This window comes from Aulostomus chinensis, chromosome 2 (assembly GCF_037954235.1).
Source record: "Aulostomus chinensis isolate RoL2024-O1b breed Wild chromosome 2, RoL_Achi_v1.0, whole genome shotgun sequence".
In the NCBI taxonomy this organism is placed as follows: Eukaryota; Metazoa; Chordata; class Actinopteri; order Syngnathiformes; family Aulostomidae; genus Aulostomus; species Aulostomus chinensis.
This window is the reverse complement of record NC_141321.1, coordinates 10,221,703-10,241,518: the sequence shown is the minus strand read 5'-3', so window position 1 is coordinate 10,241,518 and position 19,816 is coordinate 10,221,703. Positions and strand designations below refer to the sequence as shown.

The 19,816-nt window shown below is 43.7% G+C and overlaps 1 protein-coding gene across 3 annotated transcripts; it reads left to right on the top strand.

Annotated features, from left to right (window-relative positions):
- Positions 1 to 1,162: 1,162 nt before the first annotated feature.
- On the top strand, positions 1,163 to 19,060 carry LOC147269040 (paired amphipathic helix protein Sin3a-like). 3 transcript variants are annotated; one of them, XM_086227111.1, is made up of 21 exons: positions 1,163 to 1,359; positions 4,822 to 5,014; positions 6,619 to 6,798; positions 6,937 to 7,043; positions 7,213 to 7,531; positions 7,716 to 7,967; positions 8,093 to 8,245; positions 8,545 to 8,700; positions 8,925 to 9,011; positions 9,123 to 9,241; positions 9,887 to 10,112; positions 10,194 to 10,310; positions 10,839 to 11,077; positions 11,159 to 11,342; positions 11,438 to 12,020; positions 12,152 to 12,321; positions 12,493 to 12,666; positions 12,898 to 12,984; positions 13,702 to 13,796; positions 15,920 to 16,127; positions 17,098 to 19,060. In XM_086227111.1, exons 2-21 carry the CDS (start codon positions 4,844 to 4,846, stop codon positions 17,314 to 17,316), a joined length of 3,846 nt encoding a protein of 1,281 aa, XP_086083237.1. In that variant the 5' UTR covers positions 1,163 to 1,359; positions 4,822 to 4,843; the 3' UTR covers positions 17,317 to 19,060. The 3 variants fall into 3 exon arrangements, with proteins under 3 accessions (XP_086083237.1, XP_086083254.1, XP_086083246.1); XM_086227128.1 differs by lacking the exon at positions 1,163 to 1,359 and adding an exon at positions 1,400 to 1,477; XM_086227120.1 differs by lacking the exon at positions 1,163 to 1,359 and adding an exon at positions 1,848 to 2,048.
- The last annotated feature ends 756 nt before the right edge of the window (positions 19,061 to 19,816 follow it).

Genomic DNA, 19,816 nt, shown 5'->3' with positions numbered 1-19,816 from the left:
CAGAAGAGATTTGTTTGGGCCAAGAAACACCAGGAATGGACATCAGACCAGTGGGAATCTGGGCTTTGGTCTGATGAGTCCAAATTTGAGATCTTTGGTTCCACCCACCGTGTCTTTGTGTGACATAGAAAAGGTGAACGGTTGGTCTCTACATGCATGGTTCCCACCGTGAAGCATGGAGGGGGAGGTCTGATGGTGTGGGGGGCTTTGTTGGTGACACTGGTGGGGATTTATTCAAAACTGAAGGTGCACTGAACCAGCATGGCTACCACAGCATCCTGCAGCAATGCGCCATCCCATCCAGTTGGGGTTTAATTGGACCATCATTGATTCTTCCTCAAACACACCTCCAGGCTGTGTGAGTGCTACTTGACCAAGAAGGAGAGTGATGGAGGGCTGCACCTGATGACCTGGCCTCCACAGTCACCTGACCTGAACCCAATCCAGGTGGTTTAGGATCAGATGGACCGCAGAGTGAAGGCATCTCTGGGAACTCCTTCAAGACTGTTGGAGAAACATTTCAGGAGATGTCCTCATGAAGCTCATGGAGAGAACGGCAAGAGAGAGAGGAGCAGTAGTCAAAGCAGAGGGTGGCTGTTTTAAAGAATCTAAAATATAAATCATGTTTTGAGTTATTTCACATTTTCTTGTAGACTACATAATTCTATATGTGTTCATTCATAGTTTTGATGCCTTCTGTGAGAATCTACAATGCACTACTTCTACCATGCACTTTACAAAGCAACTGCTGCTGACCCTGGGACGTATAGACTTCCTTGCACTTCCTTACCTTATGTATGTTGTTGTGTTGTTGTTGTGTAACCAATTTTACCACTCTCTGCTCACTTAATTGGCCCCCACAGTGATAAAGTTTTATGAATCTGAATGTAAAAAGTCATGAAATAAAGAAAAATAAAACATTTAATGAGATGGTGTGTCCAAACATTTGACTGGTAGTGTAAGTGATTGACATTGACTGGAATTATTATAATAAACCTGTACCAAACCAAGCTGCCAGGGTGCAGATCGACCTGCACTCAGGGGTGCAGACGCCTTCCACCAAACAAAAAATCCTTTACTGTATTTGTTTTCGTTCTGGAGATTTGACCAATCAGAGTTCAGGGTGGGAGGAGACGAGCCGCCCTCATGATCGACACGCCTCTATGTTCAAGGAACACCGCTTCATACATACACTGTTGTTAGCTACGCAGCCACTACGGACAATTTAATTTTTGACATTGCCCCTTGAGACCACTCAACAAATCCTCACATCTTGTAGGAGCCACCTGGTTGCAAGAGTAGCGGTTTTCTGGTTGGGCCACTGGTGTGTCACGTTGTTGCTGGTGGCAGTCCCGCGAGGTAAGTTAAACTAGCTAGTTAGCTGAGCATAGCCTGTACGGATGGGGGTTGGTTGTTGTGCTAACGTAGCATTTAACATTATTTAGCCGCTACATAACCTTGCCAGGCAGACCACGTAGTGAGTATCGGCTCCACTTTTGGTATGATACGACATTTATGAGTGTTTTCGCATTTCTGTTGATAGGCTCGGATAAAGGCGGCATAAGCTTGTAACGTCAATAAGTGAAGCTAGTTTGAGTGAGGCTATCATGCTAATAGCGGCGACCATGATTTAGCTGGCAGGCTAACGCTACGAGATGTACATGTCAAGATGCACATTCTTGCTAGCTCTCTTTTTTTTAATTTATTAATTACACGTGCTGGACTTCTTATGACACCGACGTTAAAATCAGACTGACGTAGTCTGCGTGACAATTGTGATTTTTTTTTCGGCCAACCATCTCGCTCAACTTAATGTTTACTCGATGTTACGTGGAAGCTAGCGTTAGCTTGATGGGCAACGTTAGCCAGCGCCAGCGTTCATCGCGACCGTAGAAACTTGCATAGGCAAAATAATAATAATAATAATCAAACCAATTCTACCGCAGCTTTAACCGGTGTGCGACGATGTAAACAACTGGCTATGTTGTCGCCTTGTCAGTTGAGCTGCGGCATTCCTGTCTTTGAACATCGTTCACACATCAGCAAGGGTAACGTTAGTTAGCTAACATGTTTAATCTAATACTCTTTTAGTCCCGTTTGCTGAGAATGTGACCCGATCCAGATACACCGACGGTATACTCTTTTTTTATTTTTTTTTTTTACTACCATCACCCATCGGACGGTGACTGTTAGCTTGCTTGCCACATAACTTCGTCCTAGGACGAACGCCAACGTCAGCCATCAAACGAGCGAAAGCTGTCGGCTCTCCGAGAACGGAAGGGTGCTCGCAGTTGGCGAGGAGGGGGAGGGGAAGAGCGAGAGAGGCAGCGCCTACATGCCTGTAGAAGGTTAACTGGTAGCTAACGCTACGTTTTAGGTTTTTCTCTCTTTAGCCAGATACGTTCGCTGTCCTTCTCCCGTCTACTTTCGTTTAGCGATTCGGACAAAAAAAATACATGTTTCAGGCTGAATATGCGTCCTAGGATCGCGGGGACTCGGCACCGTACGCTGCTCGGCCACCGTGTTTCCGACACTGGTGGCGCAGGCTAGCGAGCAACTAGGCAGAAACCCTCTGTTTGGAACGCAGCCGCCCTCTGCCTGCCGGCCAGACGCTATGACGTTAGCTTAGGGAACATCTATGAATTACATTTTCTTGAAAAAATGTATCGATTGTTCCGAGAGCCATATACTCCTTAGTTAAATCTCATTATGCGAGCTTCCGTAATGAATGTCAGTGAATTACCTAGTTGTTTTCTGAGGTAGCACACTTTTCTACACTTGTAATGGGATCGTAGCATTATTGTCGTAGGGTTTGTTTTTTTCTTCGCGATCCATGTTTATTGATTTTAAATTCAGTTATCAAAATGGAAACACATGCAGGACAACTTGTATTAAGAAAAATCATCAAAGCAATAAGGAAAACAGAAAGCGCAGTTAAAAGAAGAAGAAATATTACAAAGGAAATCAATCCCACCGAAATGTTATGGAAAGTTAAAGTTCAGTACTTTTTAAATGCTCAAACATAAAAGTGGAGGTGCGTTGAAATGTACAGACGTATCAGTTACATATGCATATCATACGTGTTACTACCAAGTTATGATATTCATGCTGCAACTTTGTTTTCGGTATTGTTTAGTTTTTCCTATTTGACACACCTTATTTCCTGCTGTCAAAAGATGCCATTCTTAGTGGTGAACAGCAACAGTTGGGCCAAGGCTGCGAATTGGCCTGTCATTGAATGGCTGGGCTACTGCCCTGAATCCACTCTGTCTGCACGACAAAAGTCGCACAACATCATGCGATCAACATCAAATAAAAAAAAAAACCCAATCCTGTTTGGGGAGATTGGATTTTGTTCAGTAAACTAGCGTGAATGTTATATAATTGAGCCACTGAATAACATATTAATCACACATTACTCCTTTCCTCTTGCTAGGAAAAAACAACACATTCTCAATACTCTGTGTCACCTGGGGCAGTGCAGAGAGACGGAGTGAGAGAGATCTCTTAATGAAGTGCTACTTTATTTTACTTGTTTATATACCCACCAAAATGACAGTATAAATCTTTTTCATGGACATACAAGACTCAAAAATAAAGTTCCTGGCTAATTTAAAGATCCCTAAACATCACAATAGAAGTGTGAAAGGTGATCCTCCCCTCTGAGCTCTCACCTCTGACATCTCTCAGGAGCACAGTGTGAAGCGGGCACTGTCCCTACTCACACACAGAGTTTTAGTCAAGCTGTTGCATCTGAAGAGTACCATGTTTCTGTCAAATATCTGCCCCTGCAACCAAAATTGATGATAGAATTTCATGTAGGCTGTCTACAAAGTTTCTGTTGAAACACTGAAATGTTGAAAAGGTGCCATTTTGAAGGTTGGGTATGTGATGTTTTATTAAACAAACACTTGTGCGAATAGAAATGTTTTCGATTTTGAAAAGCTTATTTATTTCTCTTGGTCCTCTCTTTAAGATGCAATGAAATAGTTTCCCCACTCTGACGTGTGTATTAGTTGAAGGACAGTCCCTAACCAGCTGTCTTAGACTTTCTGCTAAAGAATGATAGCGGGCCCATTTAGGGAAGGTCAGGTTCCAGCAATTTAAATTTTTTTTTCCCCAGAGTGTTCAGTTGTTTTCTTTAGTCGTTCAAATGTTCTTGTGGCGTTTTTGTAATTGCATCACTGTGGCATGGAAAACACTCTAAACAAGCAGAGTAGGAGGCAGCAGGGGTGGCAATGACAGGGTTTCACTTGGTACCCTATATCTGGTGCTCCACTTTTTTGTTTTTCTCTGCTTGTCATTTCACACTTGATGCTGACTGAGCAACGTTAGAGAGCACCCATCTTATTATCATGCTCAGGGCAGGCTGCAAATGTCCACAGTTACCTGGGGTTTGTGTTTCCATGAATGCTGATAAACATCCACATCTACTGCATTGTTATTTGACCTGAGAGCAAATGCGGTTAAAACTCCCCCGTCGCAGACAAAAGCCAGATACTAGCGGGTATTGATGGGGTTTTTGGCCCCAGGGGCTTCATTTTCACCTCAGTTTCATGTTTTCTACTTGTTATTTCATCAGCCTCTCCCTGTACGTTTGTCATGTTCCATTTCAAAACTTACCTCAAGTTCCTCCGTTGAAAACATTGAGCATCAATGTTGCTTTGTAAAGGTGTTACTGGCTTGCAGCTCCCTGGCAATCCCGCCTAAACACTTACAGTCATACTCGCTAGAGAAGTGCATGGCTCAGTTTGTTGAAGTTTACAGATGGAGTAAAACCCTGCAGATTGTTAACTGTCCAACTGTCTCTGTCCCCTGTAGGTCCTTCGAGTATGTGTATACCATGAAGAGGCGTGTGGAGGACCAGGAACCGGTATTTGCGTCCCAGCAACAGCAACCACGTCATCCCCCAGTTCAGGGTGTCGCAGAGAGCTTCCAGCCCCGGACCCTCGCCACCGCAGACAACATGCAGCCATCCACCGGCATCCAGTACTCTCTCCCGCAGGCGTACCAGGTATGACGCAATCAGTTACTTCTTTTCACTTACAGATTGTGACAAACAGAGACTTTCATTCAATGCTTGGAGGGCAAAGTTTACAATAATGAGGTAGATACATGCCAAGCAAGGCTCAGTCTCTGCTCTGAACACAGCGTCTTCTACTTTCATGATGAGCTGATGTCCTATTGGAGTTGGTATTTCACTTGGCTATGTGATTTATTAAAATGCTGCGGTGAATTAACCCTTATGGCCCGATCGGCCTGCCGCCGGGCTGAAAAACGCTGGATGTAATTGGGCGATGTAAAACTGTACAGAAATTTGACGGCAATGTTTACTTTCAATTCTCGATCAAAGGTTGGACTCTAATGCTCACAAAACAGGGTCGGGTGTCTGTTTTAGTGCAAACGTTACCTTTTTATCTGTTTTGGTACGAAATCGGGACATTTAAGTTTTGCGACCACTGCGGAATCAAAGTTGAATAGTGTGGCGTAGACTTCTTCTTTACGGCAGTGTTTATAGTCTTTGGAAAGGGGAGAGGCTACTGAATCGATCGACACCTACCATTCCAAGAACTACAAATCCCAGCTACGTAAAACTTCGAGCGTAAAACCCGCGCAAACTATGCGCTCTCGCCGTCTTTTACACGCAGCGCCCCACAGACGAAGGCAGACAGCTGAACAAAAGCGAAAAGCTTCAATAGTTAGTAGTAGACAACTAAAATTAAAAAATTTTGTAATTTGGAGCCAGTTTTCATCAGAGGTAGAAAATAATCCCTTTGGCACAATTTGAAAACTGAGTTCTCGCCTGGGTGTATCCTTACAAAATCCTTGATGTAGGCTTTACTGTTAGCCCATATTCTATCAACTTTGGTAAATTTGTGGTCAAGGAGTGGATGAAGCTAATCAATGGTGTCTGGGTGCATGAAATCATTGCTGGCATAGTGTTTTCCTCTGTCAAAAAATAAACTATTTTGGCAAGAGTAAAAATTGTAATTTTTCCTCTGGTTTATTCCAATTTACTCAGGCTTAATGACAGATACAACACTTCTGACACTTGGAACACATTCTCTGAAGTCCCTAGATGTCCAAGGACACCAAGAACATGCATATAACCTTTAGTAAAGTGTAGTAATTACACATTTACTATGGGTTTGTCTTTTTAGGCGTTTTTTTTCCTGAAAATATGCTGTGAGTGGAAGAGGTTAAGAAAATAATGGCAGGTGTATTTTTTTTGCCAAAGGAAAAAAATATTCAAGCCTTGCAATTTTAAATAACCTCTTTGGGATTTGAGAGTTCTGTGACAGTGCTGCTGCGCCTCTAAAGTGTAGATGGAGTGATGAGTCCTGTAGGGCAAAAGGATTTTTGTTTTTCAGGGTCTGATCTGGCCATCTCGTGCACTCCAGCAGTTTTGTTTGGAAGCGATCGTACCAAATAATTTGTCACATTATTATTATTTTTCAAACATTTACCTCATAGTTGGTGGATTGCCTTCTGAGAACTACACATCAAATTGAAATTCTACCAATTATGGCATTGGTGCCTGTTAATTGTGGATCCTGCCCAGAATATGAGTCTGTTAAAAATGCAAATACATGTACGCATTTATGTCTTCTTCAAAAGGTTCCTACAATGCCTCAGAGCACAAGTGGGCCTGGCCATAATAGTGCTGCACCTCATGTTGGAGCCCATGCACACAGCATAGCAGTTCAGTCACAGGGTCCTGCAGTCGTCCAAGGTCACATTCACCCACCTGCACCCATGACCTCAGCTCAAGGTCAGCAGCAGTTTCAACGTCTGAAGGTAAGCAAACCAAGATAACGTGAGAAAAATATAGGAATCTTAAGATGGATTCACAAAAGAGGCTAGTGAATTGTATCGGTAATCAGAACTGTTTAAATTCTAAAAGATGTCAGTAACTTGTACACATTAACTTTGTAGGTTGAAGATGCCTTGTCCTATCTGGATCAAGTGAAGCTCCAGTTTGGGAATCAGCCACAAGTTTATAATGATTTCCTCGATATTATGAAAGAGTTTAAGTCACAGAGGTCAGTTCCAATTTTGGTCTATGCCTGATAATTTATGAAAAACGTATCATTGTTTTTACATATAACGTGTTGCACATAGAGCAGTAACCACCACCACCACCATTCGAAAGTGTCACACAGATTTGATGGAGCAGGTTCTGATTCAACAACATTTACTCTGTTATTACAGCATAGACACTCCTGGAGTTATCAGCCGTGTGTCCCAACTCTTCAAGGGTCATCCTGACCTCATTATGGGTTTTAACACTTTCTTGCCACCCGGTTACAAGATTGAGGTTCAAACCAACGATCTGGTCAATGTGACCACGCCTGGCCAGATTCACTACATCACCCCTCACGGTATCTCCGTGAAAAACATCCCTGTGTGTGGAGCACCCAGCCAACCTGTGAGCCAACATCAACACCAGAGTCTGCCTCAGACGAGCCCACACACTACCACTACCACCCCACCCGCCCCCACCCAACCTGCGACAAGTAAAACCAACAAGGTAGAGCATCTTGGTTTGTTGTTTTGTTAATTAAATTAAGGGACTGGCAGAGAACTTTTGAATGCCTTATGAGAATCCTTTTCAGAAATTGGTATCTTTGTCTTTTTGCTAACATGTTGTTTTACACACCAAAATGAATTTCAGGCATTAATACATGTTTACATATCTCTTTTTATCCCCTAAGCCAATGCAGTCCCCGGCCCACACCCCCACCAGCCAGCCCAACCCATCCATACCATCCTACGCCTCACCACGCTCGCCTTCAGCTCAGTCCCATACTCCTGTGAGCAGCACGCCTTCTGGTGGGCCACCACTCCAGAACAACCAGCCGGTAGAGTTTAACCACGCTATAAACTATGTCAACAAGATCAAGAACCGCTTCCAGGGCCAGCCAGACATCTACAAAGCCTTCCTCGAAATCCTGCACACATACCAGGTGAGGAGATGCGAACTAATGAAACGTAGTCTGAGCCGAGCTTGAAACACAACTTCATGTATATTTTGTTACCTAAAACAGATCTTCAGTTCTGATGTCACCACTACTTTATGCCTATTTTTCAGAAGGAGCAGCGAAATGCTAAAGAAGCAGGAGGCAACTACACTCCAGCACTGACTGAGCAGGAAGTCTACACTCAGGTGGCCAAGCTCTTCAAGAACCAGGAGGATTTACTCTCAGAGTTTGGACAGTTTCTACCTGATGCAAACAGCTCAGTGGTGAGTTTGTTGACACAACTCTAAGATGATCAGTAATGTGGCTGGTATTTGGTGGTTAGGTGGTTTCATCCAAATGGTTGATTATGGTTTAAAGCAAATGGCTAGCAGCCATTGAGAATAAAGTTTAAATGAACATATTTGAAGCTCTCACCTAAACATGTGGCTCACCTGTTTGACACATTCCTTAAGTCACCTGACCTGCCATGCTCAGTTGACATTATTTGCTCAGTTTCTGTGTGAGGCTTCCTGTTAAAGGTTTGGGGCGTGTTGGATGAGATGAGGTGTGATTCTCTCCTCAGCTGCTGAGCAAGACTGCACCAGACAGGGCAGATTCAGTGCGTAATGATCACGGGGGCACAGTGAAAAGACCCCTCCTCAACAACAAACAGAGGCTGAGCCAGAACGGGCTGCCAATCAAGAGACCTGCAGCAGTGGGAATCACGCCCCCTGTCAAGGTACAGACTACTCTACTCCTCCCTTATCTCTAGCTGACGCCATTGATATGTTTCTGTCTGCTATGATCGACAGAGAAGAAAAACTTAAACTTATCATTAGTACGAGGGAGCAGATTTTCAATCTCAATGCTTTTGGACAGTGTAGTGTAATGTGTCTTTTTTTTTTTTTTAATTGCAATGTCAAACATTTTTATATTTTGTTAAATCTCTTTTACCCTTGACAGAAAAAACCCAAGATATTGGGGAAGGACCACGGCATGACGGAAGTCAGCAAGCACAGCACCAGCACTGAAACCATGTTCTTCGAGAAGGTCAGGAGTGTTCGTCAATAGTATTCACTGTCCTGTGTTCATCAGATGAAGACGAATGGGACCCTCCTAAAGGAAAACCTGTTAAATATATGATGTTTTTGTATTCCACAGGTGAAGAAGGCCCTCAGGAGCTCTGAGGCGTATGACAACTTCCTGCGGTGTTTACACATCTTCAACCAGGAGGTGATCTCACGGGCAGAGCTGGTTCAGTTAGTCATCCCATTTCTTGGGTGAGTTCAGTCGCATACAGTCGAGTCAGAAATCAGTTAGCACTGAATGTCAGGTTCCCCCATCTCCAAGTTGACATGGGTTTTGGATGAGCTCGTTTAGATATCTGGTATAAGGCTCACACAAAACTTTTTTTTTTAAATGTTTCTACTATATAAATCACATCAGGAAATACCACACTGCCATAGCCTTCAGGTGTCTCAGAAACTCTGTTTACCAACAAGTGGCCAAATGAGACTACAGAGGTTGTTGCAGACCTTAAACGAAGCTAATAATGGGGAAGTCACGCAGAGTTGGTTCATAGCCAGACCTGAGCTTTGTTCCTCATACCATCACACGTACGCTTCAAATCTTGAACGTTGTGTTCGTATGGGAGTTGATCTGTGACGACACAGAATCCTAAAGTTTGGTTCACCACAGAGCTTATTTTGGACACTAATTAAAAAACAAACAAACCCAAGGGCTTCAGTAGAGGGTGATGCTAACTTCTGTGTGGGCCCTCAAAACCTTACCTGTCATTTATTGCTCCGTAGCTGTAGTGCTGTCACTCATGGCCAGTGTATGTTTTATGTTATACAACAGTCATTTTGTCTTTCTTTCATTTAAAAATGTCATCATCATCACACTTCTGTCTCACATCTTGGCAGAAAATTCCCGGAGCTTTTTACTTGGTTTAAAAACTTCCTGGGTTACCGGGAGTCGAGTCACGGGGAGTCGAGCCACGTGGAGAGTTTACCCAAGGAACGTGCAACGGAGGGCATCGCCATGGAGATTGATTATGCTTCCTGCAAGAGGCTGGGGTCCAGCTACAGAGCACTGCCAAAGAGCTACCAGCAGCCTAAATGCACAGGGAGGACGCCACTGTGCAGAGAGGTGAGTCTGTCAAAGTGCTCTCTGCTGCTCAAAGTCTTCATCTTCAATTGAAATGTGAAGTAAGCCAACGTCCTGTTGCAGGTTTTGAATGACACGTGGGTGTCATTTCCATCTTGGTCTGAGGATTCCACATTTGTCACCTCCAAGAAGACTCAGTATGAGGAGCATATTTACAGATGCGAGGATGAGCGCTTTGAGGTGAGAATCTTCACTCCAGTCATTCCCTAAAGTCACAGCGCCAACTGCAGTTGATGCTGATGAACCTGCTTGAGAGTCTTGACAAAATTGATAAACAAAATGCTCCACACCACACGTCGCTGTCAGTTTTTATCCCGTCGTGCAATCATTGGGGTGGAGGGGCGGGACAAATATCAGAAAGACCAACAGTCACATCTTTCGTGCACAAGCGCGGAGCAACATTAGCAGAGGAACTCTTGGACGAGATGATTGCACTCGTAGAGTTATTTCCTCGTCTACAAAATTTCAGCGAGTCAGTCTGTCTTCTCTCTGTGTTCAGTTGGTACTTCACTCAGACCGAGGACAGACGAAGTACCTCGTGCCGTCAGTTTTACTGGCACTGACATTCGGTATCATAGCAGTTAAATGCTGAGACACCAAAATGTTCTCTACCAGAGTGCCTAATGTGTTCAGCGGGAAAATGATATTTAAGACAGAAGTGCTTTGATTGAAACACTAAATGTATCTCTGTTATTACGCCCTCTTTAGCTTGATGTGGTGTTGGAGGCCAACCTCGCCACGATACGAGCCCTTGAGTCAGTGCAGAGGCGGCTTTCCCGCATGTCTGCTGAGGAGCAGCTGCGCTTCAAGCTGGACAACACAATGGGCGGCTCCTCAGAGGTCATTCACCGCAAAGCCATCCAGAGGATATATGGAGATAGAGCCCACGACATCATTGATGGGCTCAAGAAGAACCCAGCCGTGTCCGTCCCCATAGTGCTCAAGAGGTTGGTGAAGATTCAGCTTTCATAGGTCTTGTCGAGAATCACCTCTGTGGCTGTGAGACACTGTCTTATTTTCATTTTCAGATTAAAAATGAAGGAGGAGGAGTGGAGAGAAGCCCAGAGAGGCTTCAACAAAATTTGGCGGGAGCAGAATGAGAAGTATTATTTGAAGTCACTCGACCACCAAGGCATCAACTTCAAGCAGATTGACAGCAAAGTGTTCCGCTCAAAGACTTTGCTCAATGAAATCGAGATGCTGTTTGATGAGGTGAGGAAGCGTTTTGGAAGAGCTGTGATTTATTTGTAGAATAGCTCCGTCACTTACAGAAAAAGCAGCCTAATAAATATCTTTGTGTCCTGTAGCGCCAGGAGCGAGCCTCAGAGGAAGCTGCCACGCCGCCTTCCAGTGGCCCACACATGAACCTGAGCTACGATGACAGCCAGATCCTGGAGGACGCTGCTGCCCTCATCATCCACCACGTCAAAAGACAAGTGGGCATCCAGAAAGAAGACAAGTACAAGATCAAACAGATCATCCACCACTTTGTACCTGATCTCCTGTTTGCACGGCGAGGTGAGCTCTCTGATGTGGAGGACGAGGAAGAAGAAGAGATCGAGGACATGGAGATGGATCAAGATGGTCCCAAGAAGCACAACGGCCTACCAGGCAACAGCCCATCAAAGTCCAAACTCCTCTTTGGCAACACAGCAGCTCAGAAGTTGCGGGGCACAGACGATCCCTATAACCTGTTCCTTGTCAACAACTACTGGTATATCTTCCTTCGTCTTCATCACATTCTCTGTTCACGTTTACTGCGAATCTACGGGCAGGCGGAGAAGCAGATTGAGGAGGATACCCGCGAGAAAGAATGGGAGAGAGAAATACTGGGTCTCAAAAGAGACAAGAATGAAAATCCAGCAATCCAGCTGAAGATGAAGGAGCCCAGTAAGTACTAAACCTTTAAAATGAATGAGACAAACTTGTGTCGCCTATTATTGCACCTCAAGTCACAAGAACTCTGATTTAAGATCAGATAGTTTCACTAAGTATGCTTCCTGTCTGTTTCCTCGTCACAGTGGATGTTGACGTGGAGGACTACTATTCCGTCTTTCTGGAAATGGTGCGCAATCTCCTGGATGGAAACATGGAGCCGGCTCAGTACGAGGATTCCTTGAGGGAGATGTTTACTATCCACGCCTACGTTGCCTTCACCATGGACAAACTCATTCAGAGCATCGTCAGGCAGGTCAGCACATGCAGGACTTTGTCCCTTTTGAGTGTATTTCTGCAGCACAATATTTATTTCTCTCACCACATATGAAATGAAATACTTTCATTTCTTAAAAACAGTGGGCAATTTAGTGAAATGCACAGTTGTTTTTTTGCTCCTTTTTGTTGACTGGTTTTGGATTCTCAGCTCCAGCACCTCGTCACCGATGATGTGTGCACACGTGTGACGGACTTGTACCTAAATGAAAGTGCCAATAAAGCCACGGGGGGGACGCTCTCCACGCAGGCGTCCAGGGCCACAGCAGAGGGCACCTACCAGCGCAAAGCAGAGCAGCTCATGTCTGATGAGAACTGCTTCAAGGTACCTCAAAGCCCACACACACTTCCATGTAATAGGACTGCAAATAAATGTTGCCATTTTGTTTTATGAGTACTTTAGATTTTGATACTTGTTGACAGCACTTTTGTACTTTGGCTTGTTGTCAAAGAATGTTGTCTGATACATGAATATCAGTGTTGGATGGGCCCAAATTAGAGCACTTGAATAGATGGCCTGGATCAACCTTCCTCTCCTCACTTGTGTTTTGTCAAGCTGATCTTTACGAAGAACCACGGGTCTGTGAGTCTCGGAGTGGAACTGCTGGACACAGAAGAGGAGAATTCGGACGAACCAGCAGAGGCAAGACTCCATCAATCGATATTCAAGTAGAGTTCATAGTCTTGAGTGTATGAACGCTCAGACACAGCCGCAGCTGTTGTGGCTGCCGGTCTTTCTAAAATGTTGCATGAGTGATAAATCAGTCGTGAGATTCAACACCAGCTGCTTTGGTCTTTGCCAGATGAGCTGGAGCTCTCTCAGGTTCCAGATGTGACTTGTGTGTGTTGTACAGCGCATACATTAAATGTGTGTTCAGATGTGAGGACAAAACAAGCCATAGGAAGAACTGACTTTGGATTCTTGGTTAACTAGGCTGAGACCTTTCAACCATTCTGAGTCGCCCCAGAATAATTAGCTTGGTGTTCACAACTCATCCACATCTGCAAATTTGTGCCCACAGCCAGAACAATAAGTTTAATGTTCTAAATTTATTCATCGCCGTTATCTTTCAGGTCCAAAAGTGAATGGAAAGAAATACGTTCTACTACTGAGGTATAACTGGGCTGTTAAAGGTGGAACAGTTATATCCATAGAATCTTACAGGCCTTTTCCATTTTTATAGCTAATAGTTTGTTCTAGTTTTCCAGTGCAGGGACACTTGGACTCACACACACTGGTTTGGTTTGGGTGGGATGACGGTAGCTTTTAGAACTGGTCCACAGAGCTGCCTGGATCATCTCTGGGAAATTATATTTATATAATATTGTATAAAACCATGTTGTTCTCTGTCCTCCACAGAGGTGGTCAGACTATGTGGGCAGGTACCTGAACTCGGATGCGGCCTCCCCAGAGCTGCGTGAGCATTTGGCCCAGAAGCCGGTGTTCCTCCCCAGGTGAGGCCCCAGCCATATCTCCCTCTTGTCTGCTCACTTAACTGTTCTGTCCCGGGGCTCTAGCCAGATCAGCAGCCTCTCTGCTGTTGACACGCCACACAAGCTGCTAAACAACTCATTTTCAGAGCTAAAGCAGCAGCTTAACCTCCACCTTTTTGGGCGTAAGAGCTCCGCCTTAGTGGTACCGGACAGACGGGGAGAGTTCCAGAAGGTTTATTAACAAGAGTGACTCCACCGTTACAATCCTGTCTGGGAAGAACCTTATCGGCCGTCAATGTGATATTTCAGTTTCTGACCTCTGCCTCTCATAGAAGACTGCACTTTACACGTCATTCTTTTTAAAAAACAAACAAACAAACAAAAAAAAGCAAGGGAATTTATTTATTCATTCAATTCAGTTCCTTTTTAATGGGAATTTTATTTATAAATAGAAAAGTTTTTAAAACTGTCTTGGCTTGATCGTGGTTTTGAATTTCCACTTTAGTAGACGTTTGGTTTGATTCTTCATTGTACTGAATTGAGATGATTTTTCATTGTGTAATGTAATAACAAAATTGAATACACAAGCTGAAAGCAAAACAAATGGGTCCCACATTTTGTCATTTTATTTCACTTTTCTACAATGTCTTTGACCTGAGTTCGGAGGCTAAAGCTCCTGTACGGGACCAGAGTGACTTTGTTAAGAGGGGACAGTGACCTGGTTTTCTTTTCTATCTGATCATGCTCTTTCTTTGTGATTGTATTCAAATCAAAGGTCGTATCACTGTTTGCAACTGTAAATGTTCAAATGTCCATTTGTTGAAGTCTGACTCAGTGTTTTGTTCGTCATGATTTTCAGTGGAAACAGTCTACTCCTGTCACAACTTTTTGTTGTGGCTGAGGGTTGTTTGGTTTTTTTTTGTTTTTTTTCCCACCAGTTTTAGAGATTTGTGCTCAAGTTTTTTAAAACTCTGGTCAAGCACATGATCTGAAACACTTGTACAGAGGAGTAGGGTTTGTAAATAAAATGGTCGTCTAAATTGTACGTTGATATGTTGGTGTATTTCTTTCCTGACGCGTTAAAGCTGTGCATGGAGGAGTGCTTGTGAATACTCTTTTTAACGAAGCCTGTCTTTGATTTTTTGTTGTTGTTGTTTTTGTCTTTTGAGATGGCTGTCCATGATCATAAACATTTCAAAAGGCCTTTTTAAACACAGAACAGTTTTGCTTTGTTTTTCCTTTATTTTAACCCATTGCATAAATCTGGTATCTGATTATGATTTATCGTTGGGCTCACCCACATCTGTTCTTTCATCAAATCTATGAGAGGTCAGCAGCACGAGAGGTCAAAACACTTGACCCTTCTCCACAAAGTGGCAGTACACGTTTCTTTTCCAGTTGTGTTGGGTCTTCATCTCATGATCATAACACTCTGTACGTTGTTGGTGAAAGTATGTGCACATCCAAGTATTCTCAGCTCATATTTTGGAATCCAAATCAGGCAGCAATTCTGTAGTGTTTGTTTCTAACAGTTTTACCTGAAATTGGCCTGGAAAGACACTCTCGTGTCTTTTAAGTGGAGCCCTGAATGCAAAAATATGCTTCACGGTTTCAGTCCTCGCTCACCTGTACCCTCAGTGGTAAGTACACATTTAAAACTTTCATTCAGGTGGGGTGAACATTTGCATCTTTCTTAGCTGCACAAAATTGGGATCAATCATCACTAATAGAAGTAGTTGTGTGCCAAGCAGATTGATTTGAACTATGTGGCTGTGCAACGGAAGTGCACTGTAAAAGACGTATCACGACTGCTGCCTCTGCTGCTCTTATAGATCCACATTTCTCACGAATGATTTGATTCCCTATCTAATTCTGTTCCTCGGTGAGTTGCAATGCATGGGTTTAAGGATTCTTCTCGAAAGGGACAGTCTTCTCAAATTTGACCAGACAGTTCTGGAATCAGCTTGTTATGAGAGTGTGTATTGTGTCTGTCTACCTCTTTTAGGATGTAACATAGCACGAAATTGTACCATGTTTACCCCCAAATAAAAGTGAAAAAGCAGAGTTGTCATTTGTTGGTGTTAGTTGTGTGTTTGCTTTTGGTGTCTGCCAGTGTTCATGACTCCGCCTGCTCTGGCTTTCAGGAATCTGAGGCGGATAAGGAAGTGCCAGAGAGGATGGGAGCAACTGCAGCAGGAGCGCATGAGCAAGGGCCCCTCCGACATGCTGCAGGACTCCAAGACCGAGCTAAAGATGGAGTGCATGTTCAAGCTCAACTCCTACAAGATGGTTTATGTCTGCAAGTCAGAAGACTTCATGTACAGGCACACAGCGCTCACGCGGGCTCATCAGGTAAGAATATCAGCACGCTGACTTTCGGGTACGTCTGCTTATTTGTCCGTCCACCCAGAGCCTGACTAGAAAATTGAGCTGAAACCCCAAGACACCAGCTGACTGCTACGTTAGCTTAGCACAATGACTTGTATTGGATGGTAAGTGTTAGCATACCTATTGTCAAAAGTAATCAAATAGATCCGGATCTTTGTCCTGGTGTTTGCCTCCTCATCCTCTTACAAATTCAGCCATGATCAGCAGTAGCCATCACTACTTGATGGTATTGTATTTAGTACGAAGAGTTGTCTTGAAGTATTTATTTCATAATGAATGTTATACACAGCCTTTGTTTTATCAATGCAAATAAAGATTTATTGGGAGGAAAATGAATTTGATGACTTTAGACAGAGGCATGCTAGCGTTTCCCATCCAGTACCAGTCATTGTGCTAAGCTAACAAAGCAGTCAGCTGGTCTCTGGGGGTTTCAGCTCCAGGGCAGCAGAGGAGAGAATGGTCGTCTTGTCTTCTCTGGGGATGATCAGAAAATAATCATGTGTGACAGTAAGTTGACATGCTGTCTTTAAATCGAATTCATGATTATTCTGTTATTTGAGGGGACTGAATGATGAGTCCGTTTTAGAGAATCCGTCACAACTACAGCCCTGAGCTGCGTGATTCATGCTGAAGTGTGAATTGCGATTTTTCTCCTCAGGATTTGACATGGAAATGAAAGTTACGATTTGCTGCTGTTGCTTGTCATTTGTGTATCTATGCACTCAGCTCTAACCTGGGCTAGCTTTAACTCACGTGATTGGCCAGCCGTTCACACTTTCTTCTTCATGGATCTTCATATCCATTTGTCTCTGGACAGCAGCAACATGTCTGATAGCAAAGCAGGAAAGACATCCAGCTGAAAGTGAGACCTCATAGTTTTTGTTGTGGTGGTGTTGTAGCTGAACTGCATGTTTGCGATCCATGTCTCCCCCAGTCCCACCAACGGGTCCACAGACGCCTGCACCGACGCTTTCAGGCCTGGCTGGACTCCTGGGCCGAGGAGCATGTGACAAGCGACATGGCCGCTGACAGCCACAAGTGGCTGATGGGAGATGAGCAAGAAGACCTGATGTCATGCACCACCACTCTCAGCCCCGAGGTCCTCCATTATCTCAACGTTAACAAGTACCGAGTGAAGTACAGAACACTGTAGCTCAAGTCCTCACCAGACTGTCAGGGCCGCCGCCGCACGCCCATCTCTCCAGCCTGCTGGTATTTGGATTGATTTGCCAAGTTTGGGTCCGTCCTGGATTCACTTTGACGTTTTTGCAAATGTAGGCGAAATCTGTTCAGGAACTCTGCCATAACTTTACACTGCAACGTACACTCAGTGTAAAATATTAGTTTTCCAGGTGTGTTGGTCGCTATAATGGATAAATCCGCTGAAGTTTAGGTGATGATACAAAGAAACGCTCCACACATAGTCTATCTGGAACAGTTTCACTTCAGTAAAACACCTGGTCAAACATTTCCTAAAACTGGCCTAGTTAGTCTTTTCTTCTTCTTCTTTTTGAGGACCGTATCCTTTTGCCACAGGAAATTAAAAAAAAAAAAAAAATACTCGTCTCTGTAGGTAGCAACAACTTGGACCTGAATGTGGCTTCCAGCTGTAAAAGTCTGTAGCCTGTGAATGTTTTCCTTTCTGATGGTAAAGGTGCAATAAAGCACTGTAAATTCAACATGTACCTGCTGGGAAGACGCGTCAGAGCACTGTCAGCAGAGTGCATCGTGGACAGTAAGTTATGCCCAAACACATTGTGTATATATGTTGTTTATAACTAGAGGTTTGTTTTTGTTTTTTTTTGTTTTGTTTTGTTTTTTAATCAAATGTCATGGATGTGTAGCGTGCATTTACACTTAGTATCAATATTTAGCTTAAGGTTGCAGAGAAATGTATTAAGTAAATGCAAGATTTTAAGGGGTTTTTGTGTTTTGTTTTTTTTACCAAAGGTTGTTAATTTCAGACCTTTTTGTTTCTGGAGCATGTTTCATGTTCTCATGTAGTAGAAGAATTTTCTATATGTTGTTTCCAGACAGAACCGTCTTATTCTCCCCGAGCTTTTAAACCTCCACTCTTTGCCATGGCCTCGCTGTTTTAACGTGATTGAATGTAGCCGAGCAGCAGTTTCTGCTCTTGAAAGCAGCAGCAGCAGATGTCCAGCTTCAGAAGTATTGAAGTACCGTTAACGTTATAAATGAACCAAATGGTCCGATTCTGTTTGACACCTGTGAAAACTGCACGTTGATTAGTTTGTTTTGATTCCCATTGTCGATGCATTTGTCTTCACGTGAATGTCAGTTGTGTGATTTGTGTACAGGGTCAAAACAAGCGAGCAATAATTCCTCTCAGTGCAGTTAATCAAAGCTGTCTGTTTGTATTTCTTGTTGAAATACAAATGTGAATGTTGAACTCCCTGAAACGAGGGATATACACTGAGGCTTTCTCATCGCCCTTTCCCCTCTAGTTTAATTTAAAAGTATTTGTAGATACTGTAGGTAATGTTGAATGACCAGGAGCCATTGAAAGGCTTTTATTGGTTTCTGATCTGAGGAGACGCGTCACACCAAATGCTGTAAAGTGTATGTAATGTTGCAAATCGATGTAAAGCCCTAAATTCTCACTGTAGGAACACGGTCACGTCATTCATAGATTTTTACGAAAAGACGCACATAAACACGCCAAAATTTTCAGAACCAGTTTCAGACTATCTTGGAACCGTTTGTTACTATGGTTTTTATTTTTATATTCACAATGTTTAATATGGAACAGCAGAGGACGTCCGGGGAGCTGATTGTACATACAGACCTGGTTTATACCTCGTTTAGATGTCTCTGAACTTTTATGATGTTGTACATGAGTGTTAGTATTGTGTTTGGCATTAAAGAAATCTTTTCAATAGACAAAGTCGGGTGTTTTCATTCCTTCATATGTGGCTAGTTCCAAACACGTGGAGTGGAAAATGGTCACGTCAGGAATCGACTCAGACGAGCTCTTGTTTTCCAGGTGCTACCTGAGGTGTCTTCTAAGTGTTAGGAGTGATTATTGGGAATACTGACTGAGACCTTCAGGATTGTAGAGTCTTGCAGTAAAGGTTCCTCTACATGAGGGGCGGGCACTAGCAAGGACCTCACCGTCCTTGGTTCATGACACCTGAGTGTCATGGTATCTTGATATTCTACAGCAGGGGTGTCCAGACTGGTCCAGTAAAGGACCTGTGGCTGCAGCTTTGTGTTCCAGCTAAGCAAAAGCAACACCTGGTCCAACAAATGGGCTGTGTGGACGCAGCTTAGTTGCTTTTGTTTGGTTGGAATGAAAACCTGCAGCCACACGGCCCTTTACTGGACCAGTCTGGACACTTCTGTTCTACGGGAACAGGAATGGCATCTTACCAGGCCTGAATAGCTAACGGTAGCGAGACAAAGGAGGTTTGCGAACTGAAGTTTCTTCGTCCCACTTGTTTGTTTTTCTTTCCCTCTTGATTTGGAGGCCAAAGTTCCTCCAAGCATCTGCTTCAAAGTTGGCAGGTGTTTTGAAGTTTCCCTGCCACGTTGACGTCTGACTGGCCTCCTCCATGACTGCAGCACTCACTATTGAAGAAATGTAGTTCTGTGACACCCACCGGAGCCAAAGTGTGGAAGTCGTATTTACAATC